The sequence below is a fragment of the Oryx dammah genome, unplaced genomic scaffold (genome assembly GCF_014754425.2).
Source record: "Oryx dammah isolate SB20612 unplaced genomic scaffold, SCBI_Odam_1.1 HiC_scaffold_28, whole genome shotgun sequence".
NCBI lineage: Eukaryota > Metazoa > Chordata > Mammalia > Artiodactyla > Bovidae > Oryx > Oryx dammah.
In genome coordinates, this window is record NW_024070212.1 from 73154238 (window position 1) to 73162818 (window position 8581).

Here is an 8581-nt window from a genome sequence, read left to right on the forward strand (position 1 = left end):
ATGATGGAGACAATAAAGAAAACATAGGGTTCCAAAGAAACCAGAATTGGTGGTACTACTACCACATTTTCCTTTTCTACTATATAGCAAACGGACGAGATGAAATTTTTCAAGCCAGCTGGGATTCAATATTTAATTAACTCATAAGCACTAATAACTAACATTCCTGTTGTGATACAAATTGAAAACAAATCTGAATTAAACCTAATAATCAATGAATGGGTACTAAAGTACTGCAGTGTAGTGGTTATAATTATGGACTTGGAAAATAACAACATATAACTTCATACTCTTTCAGTTACCATAAATCCTTGACTGGGATCAGTCGTAAACACAAAACCCTCAGTTTTTAATATATCAAGCAGAACTGGCTAATAATTGACATTCTAACTATTCATATTTCTCTAATTTATGCCCTTCATAAACTTCCTGCTTTATCTACTATTCTCAGGGTATTAGTGAGCAAAAACTGCAGAGTAATAGAACAGCTTCCTTTACCCAGCCATAACAGAACCCAGAGTATCAATATGGCCTAAATAGCCAAAATTCAAGACAAAGCATTAACAGTGGCTGATTTTGGTTCTACATATGTTTTGCAGAAAACTTGTTCTGACAGATATAGCAGGTTCCTTGGACAAATGTGTTTCTGCTGCTGCTGCTGCTAAGTTGCTTCAGTCGTGTCCCACTCTGTGTGACCCCATAGATGACAGCCAACCAGGGTCCTCATCCCTGGGATTCTCCAGGCAAGAACACTGGAGTGAGTTGCCATTTCCTTCTCCAATGCATTAAAGTGAAAAGTGAAAGTGAAGCCGCTCAGTCGTGTCCGACTCTTAGCGACCCCATGGACTGCAGCCTACCAGGCGCCTCCGTCCATGGGATTTGGGAAATGCTAAATTAAACAAAATCAACCAGATTTCTTTAGTGAAAAATGTTAAGGAACTTTTAATATACTAATGTAGCAGGGTGACTCTAAAGTTATTGTGGAACTTCTGTGTGTATACAGAGTATCTTATACAGTGGTGTTTCACAAACATGCTCTGAGAAGTGCTGTTACAGCTCATACCTACCCGCCTCAAGTATTTTCAGCATAGCTTAAAGGCAAAAAGTAAGTGATAAGAAGTCAGAAATAAAGCTGTTGTTGCATTTGAAGTTTCAGTATGCTCAATTACATAGTCTATCAAAGCACGCAGAATCTCTAGTGAAGAGAAATGTCATCATTATCAGACTGCTGTGAGAAAATACCTAAAATATTTGGAGATTAATACATCAGCTTGTGCCCTTATGATACACTGCTGAAAACAGTCACCTGGGAAAGAGGACAATTCTCACTGGGGTAATTTATCTCTGAAATTTGAACACCCACTGCCTATTTATCTATGCTCAAAGGATGACTGAATCACTTTAGCTTCTCTACTGTATATGTAAAAAACCATCAACCTTGGAAATATAAAAAGAACTGTTGAGCTTGCTCATCAATTGTGAAAGGAAAACACAGGACCATGAATTATAACTAAATTCTTTATGAACTGTAGTTGTGATCAAACTGCTGTCCCTGCCCACAGGTGGAGCCAGAGGAGGGCTAACGGTTTCCACATCACTTGGCTGGGTACGAGAAGTTTTGTGTTGGGTTACAGAGGGCTGTGCAAACAAACACCCTGAAGCCAGGTTCCCAAACAGTCTTTAAGAGAATCACAGTCCCCAGGTCTGAAGTAGTGGTGTGAAAATCTTGAGGCAGCACAGGAATTAAGGTCAAAAGATTGATGCAACAGACTTTTTTTTTTTTTAAATAATGGATCTTTGACAGAAGTTTCTACAACTTTTGGCAACCCTCTCCAGTACTCTTGCCTGGAAAATCCCATGGATGGAGGAGCCTAGTAGGCTACAGTCCATGGGGTTGCAAAGAGTCAGACACGACTGAGTGACTTCATTTTCTTTCTACAACTTTAAATGCTAAAGCAAGTTAGGCCTCCCTCCTTTGTTCCACATATGTGAGCTAAAGGGACCATCACTCATTTGTGGTATGGCTACTTTGTCATTCACACATTCCATACAAGAGAGTGCTCTCTGGACAGATTCCAGAACTTCTGTAGTAATCTGGTTGTTCTTGGAATAGAAATAGGCCATCAACCTCAGCTCTGTTACTCATGACTTCCTTTGACAGATAATTCCTTTACTGTCTAGTTATTGATATATCTGTTTGGACTGTCTTCTACCCTCAGGAACCAAAGGTACTTTTATACTATTTCTTCCTCAATTCTCCACCTCTTTATCTTATATTCCCAATTCAGATATACTGAAAAGAAAGGAAAAGGAAGATTTTTACTATGATTCTGGCTACTTTCATATAAATATACACTAAGCAGCAGTATAATAAACATTAATATAATTTGTTATCAAATAGCTAATATTTATATGACATTTACACTATATATTAGAATTTTTGAAAGCCAAATTGCTATGTACTCATCAAATCTAAGATTCAGTTCAGTTCAGTTCAGTTGCTCAGTCATGTCCGACTCTTTGTGACCCCATGAATCGCAGCACGCCAGGCCTCCCTGTTCATCACCAACTCCTGGAGTTCACTCAGACTCACGTCCTTCGAGTCAGTGATGCCATCCAGCCATCTCATCCTTGGTCGTCCCCTTCTCCTCCTGCCCCCAATCCCTCCCAGCATCAGAGTCTTTTCCAATGAGTCAACTCTTCGCATGAGGTGGCCAGAGTACTGGAGTTTCAGCTTTAGCATCATTCCTTCCAAAGAAAGCCCAGGGCTGATCTCCTTCAGAATGCACTGGTTGGATCTCCTTGCAGTCCAAGGGACCTGCAAGAGTCTTCTCCAACACCACAGTCAAAAGCATCAATTCTTCTGTACTCAGCCTTCTTCACAGTCCAACTCTCACATCCATACATGACCACAGGAAAAACCATAGCCTTGACTAGACGGACCTTAGTCGGCAAAGTAATGTCTTTGCTTTTGAATATACTATCTAGGTTGGTCATAACTTTTCTTCCAAGTAGCAAGTGTCTTTTAATTTCATGGCTGCAGTCACCATCTGCAGTGATTTTGGAGCCCCAAAAAATAAAGTCTGATACTGTTTCCACTGTTTCCCCATCTATTTCCCATGAAGTGATGGGACCGGATGCCATGATCTTCATATAATTACTATATTATCATAGTACCTAACATTGATTGAACATTTACTGTATACTAAGTTCTGTTCTAAGCAATTTTACATATATTAATTCATTATTTCTCAAAATAATTCCCTGATGCAGGTACTATTACTTTCCCATTTAAAAGATGATAAAACTGAGGCACAGAGAGATTAAGTAGCTTGCATAAGGTCACACAGCTAGTAAGGTAGAAAAGCTGGACTCTGAATTAAGCAGCTTGACTGTAAAACCTGTGTCTTTAACCACTAAGTGAATAAGATACATTATTTTGGAAAGTAAATAAATATATATATATGTATATGTATATGGACATATATATATATATATTCTCCTTTACTGAGTTTCTCTGCTGTCCAAAGAAGCTGATTATTAAAGCTCTACCTAGAAAACATAAAGTCCTTTTCATTTTCCCTGGAACTAGCACACTGAAAGAGACTCAGCATACAGGGTTGTTTGTTGAATATATAACTCCATTCAAATACCCCACAGCTAAAATAGATGTAAAGGAACTGAAGATTTTTAGTTCCTATTTCCTTTTATTATTAATAATACTATGACGTTTCTTGTCTTTTATTCATTTAAATGTTGGTAGTCCAATAGACAACTCAGGTTCAAATAGAGAAGACATGGTGTAATTTACCATCCAATCAGAATCAATAAATTATTTTAGGACCTTTGAACAGAGTTCCCAGGTATTTCTCTTGACCAAGAAGGAAATTTTTCAAGGAAAGCCAGCCTTTCTACATATATAATCAGGTACTCTGGCACCTCTGCAGATGAATAAATGTAATTTTCCCTAAAAGGTCAATAGGGTCCAAAGATACTTCCAGCAGGAAGCTACTGACAAAGTTACCTTCTTAATTTGAGGATCGCTCAGCTTTCCAGGTGGCATTAGTGGTAAAGAACCCATTTGCCAAAGCAGGAGACAGAGAGATGTGGGTTTGATCCCTGGATTGGGAAGATCCCCTGGAAGAAGGCATGGTAACCCACCCCAGTATTCTTGCCTGGAGTATCCCATGGACAGAGCAACCTGGTGGGCTACAGTCCATGGGGTCGCAAAGAGTTGGACACGACCGAAGTGGCTTAGCACACACGCATGCACAGGTTCTAAAGGAAGATATTAAACACATAATACAGCTTGCCTGTGCTGGTCTGCTTAATGCCAGCCAAGCATCTAATCTGGTATTTTCTATCATCTGTACAGGCTATTTTCCCCAGACCGGAATGCTAACTCCGTAGTCCACTTTCTTAACAGAGGATATTTTAAAGAAATAGTTACATCATCTTTTATTTCACTATGTGACCTTTTCATTTCCAGAATTTCTAATTGGTTCTTCTTTTTTTTTTTTAAATAACCACTTGTTCTTAGTCATCATTCCTGTTTTGTAAGTTATTGTTTTTATAAATATTGTTCTTCCTTTTATTTATTTGAGAATCTACACACACTTAAAATATTTTTTTAACTTGCTGGATAATTTTGGTTTCCCTTGGGATAAAATTTCTATTGTTTGAGTTGTTTTAGCATTAGTTTTCCTTTAAAGTATTTGTTTTCATGCCCATTTGTGTCAGTGAATATTTTCTTACCTATGTTCACTCCTCCATGTCTGACACTGGTTACTTCCACCTGACCCTCAAGTTTCTGGGGTTTAGAACCAAGTCTTCAATTAGCAACTTAGTGCTCTCATTCAACCTGGATATTGCAAATTCAGTCCAAAGCAGCTGGTAATGTGCTGTAATTTTCAGTATTGAATCTGTATCTGTTCTCTCCTTTCACCCTAGCTCTAGGTTCTCTAGGTTCTCAGTCTCTCTTAGCAGAAAAGCTTTTCCTTCCTCAATCCCTGTAAATACATATTCTCCTGTTATGCTTAAGGGTTTTTTTTTTTTTTAAACCACTCAGGATCAGAATTTATGGCTACCACTTCTGTTTGTGGTCTGGATCCCATCATGTCTGTAGACATTACTGTGTTTCCATTATATCTCAGTTCCAGGTATATGCTCATTCTCTTTAAGCAGAACTAAATTATGTTATTGACTCAATACTTCAAGAGTACTTACCATATACTACCCATAATTCTTTGTATGGAGAAGAAAGTAATGAAGAAAATTATGTTCTTCTAATATAAATAGCTTTTTTATTCTCATTATGCTTTTGAAGATATGGAGTGGTTTTTGAGTAAGGAGAGTAAGAAATGTATTTTGACCAGATGGCTATCTTGACCAGATGATCATTTCTAGCATCTTCATCAGAGGATGCTCTTTTACACCATTATATTTCCTTACTTTCTACAACATAAAATGGTACTTTCTAAGCTTATCTGATCATAAGTTTCATCTAAGATAATTCATAAGAATGCAGAACAGAGGGCTTATTACATACTTCTGGGGTCAGAATTTTCACAAAAAAAAGCCTGGAAATGGGGAAGTGTTTAATTAAGCTTAAGATAAGTCTTACAGAGGAGTAAGCTGAAAAAACACTGTTACAAAAATATATAACTATATAAATAAAAACACCATTAAATCTACAAAGAAACAAAAACTAATCCATTCTGTTAAAAGTAGTATTCTCTATTAACCTAAAAAAATAGTGAAAATGGAAGCAACAAAAATTGAAGAAAAATTTTGGCTTGTGATTCAATTTTCAGAAGCATTAACACGTTCCAGAACATATGATAATCTAATTCAAGGAGTGTTAAAAACTATATTCCAAAATTAAATAGTTTAATGATTCCTCTCCTATCTGTGTCCCCTCATAAATAATAAGAGAAGATAATTTATACAAAAGTTTACTCATTATTTAGACTCTTTCACTGCTACTCAGATAAAATTTATGACAAAAAAGGATTGAGTAGTTAATATATATTAACGGACAAATTTCTGCTCTTATGACTCTTGACAGCATGCAAAAGATGAGATGCCATTTTTAAATAATAGAACTATGAAGATATTTTATATAGTTATCATGTTTTTCTTAAATTAGAGCAAGGTTACAATAAAATTAAAGTGGAATAGAACAACACTGTGGATAGAAAGTGTTATTTGCTCAGTCATATCTGACTCTTTAGGACCCTATGGACTGTATCCTGCCAGCCTCCTCTGGCCATGGGATTCTCTAGGCAAGAATACTGGAGTGGGTAGCCATTCCCTTCACCAGGGGCTCTTGCCAACCCAGGGATCAAACCAGGCTCTCCTGCATTGCAGGCAGATTCTTTACCATCTGAGCCACCAAGGAAGCCCATGCTACTGGTGATTCTATAGTGACAAAAGAAGACACACATAGTCATTCAGGTACTTAAATCTAAGATAAATACTCCTTTTAATAACACTTTGAAACTTAGTAGATCTACAATTATTTAAAGTATATCAGTTTAGTAAGATCATTTTAATAGGAGAGTATTTTGACAGCTAGAGTTACTATTTCATTCTAAAATATTGGTAAAATAATTTTTCCTATTGGATAATGATTATGCTAATTTATTAATATCCCTATATCTGCAAACAAACTATACTGCTAAAAATGAAAACAGTATATTTGATATAAACATTGATAACAAAATATTATGTTCTCACCTATAGAGTCAGGCAACTGTTGCAACATATTGGATGATAGTAAGAGGTCCTCCAGGGCTTCACATCCAGAAATATCCATGTCAACAGTTTCTATTCTGTTTTTTGACATATCCAGGTATACCAACATCTTTAACTTCCCTATAGACTTGATGACATTGAGTAAACTCAGGGTTAGTGAGAAACTTTCAGGAAATATTTTAAAGTTGTAAAAACCACAACACTGTAAAATTCATTTCAAAAGCAAATGCCACAGTAATAAGTATTGGTGAGAATGTGGAGAAACTGTAACCCTCATACATTTCTAGTAGGAATGTAAAATTATGCAGCCACTTTGGAAAACAGTTTGGCCATTTCTCAAAATGTTAAACAGAATTTCCATATGACCTATCAGTCCCTAAGTACATGCTTAAGAATGAAACATTTGTCCACACAGAAACACAAATATTCAAAACAGTGTTATTTACAACATTCAAAACGTGGAAACAACCCAAATGTCCATAAACTGATGAATAGATAAACAAAATGTGATATATCTATAAGCTGGAATATTATTTGGCAATAAAAAGCAATAAAGTACCAATGCATGCTACAAAATGGATGAACCTTGAAACAAATGCAGTGGAAGATGCCAGTCACAAGAGATCACCTATTGTAAGATTTTACTTATATGAATTGCCCAGAATAGGTAAATCTATGGAATCAGAAAGTAGACTAGGGTTGCTAGAGGCTGGGAGGTCAGGGGGAAGGAAATAACTGCTAATGGCTTTCAGGGCTTCTGTCAGTGGTAATGGAAATGTTCTAAAATTAGATTGTGGTGATGTTTGTTCAATTATGTGAGTATGCTAAAAACCATTGAACTGTATACTTCAAATAGATGAATTTTATGATATGGGAATATATCTTGCAACGTAGATATGTTAAAACATAACAACAACGATCTCAAAGTTGCCAAAGACTTAAATGAATATAGAAAAAAAAAGGAAGGATGGAAGAGAAAGTTGTTACCCAAACAACTTATGTTGACATAATGATGCTTACAATTTCAAATGCATGAGAAAGGTATTAAATCAAGATTTGAACTTTACCCTACTAAGCAGAATCAATATTTTGTTTATTCAACAGTCCTTTTTGAGGATCTACTACATACCAGAGCTTGTATTATATACTGGAGAACAATCATGAATATCTTAGCTAAGTATGGGGAAAGACTTGTCATGATATAGACAAAGTCTTTATCTTTAAGGTGCTCATACAGTGAAAGAAACTGTCCAATAAACAAATAATTATAAAGCCCTATGATATGTGCAATAAAAAAAGCCTGTAGAGAATGCCATAGACACACAAGGCCACAAATTGCCAGGAAGGCACTGCTTGTCCAGAAAAAGAGAACTTGTACCTGGAAGAGAGAATAGTGCAGAGAACAGTGCAGTATGTTTGAGGAAGAGTGGGAAATTCAAAGTTACTGAATATAGTGATGAAGTTAAGCATTAGAAGAAGTCACCTGTTAAAACGCCTTACCTTTCATGTGAGGGTTATTTGAATTCTATCTTATTGGCAAGGAGAGCTATTCAAGGCTTTTAAGATGGTGAATAACATTATTAGATATGTGTTTTGAAATATTAATCTCAGGGAAATGTGAAGGGAAGATTTATGACTAGAGTTAGAGTAGAACTGAAAGGATCAGAAGGATCTGGAAGCTGTTTAGCTAACGAGATGAAAAGGACTTGAATTAAGGCAGCAGAAGTGAGGGTGAAGTGGGGATGGCTCCAGAAAAATTTAGAAGTGGAATGACTGGATTAATAACTGATTTTTGAGGACAGGAGTGGAATCAGATCATATGGTG

The 8581-nt window shown here is 36.3% G+C and overlaps 1 protein-coding gene across 1 annotated transcript in view; it reads right to left on the reverse strand.

Annotated features, from left to right (window-relative positions):
- Positions 1 to 6940, reverse strand: part of LOC120857009 (leucine-rich repeat-containing protein 7) — a 156944-nt gene extending 150004 nt beyond the window's left edge. Inside the window, exon 1 of the mRNA XM_040232605.1 lies at positions 6739 to 6940. Within this exon, the coding sequence (XP_040088539.1) occupies positions 6739 to 6865 (127 nt within the window). The 5' untranslated portion in view covers positions 6866 to 6940. The remainder of the gene's footprint in view (positions 1 to 6738) is intronic.
- Between the last annotated feature and the right edge of the window lie 1641 nt (positions 6941 to 8581).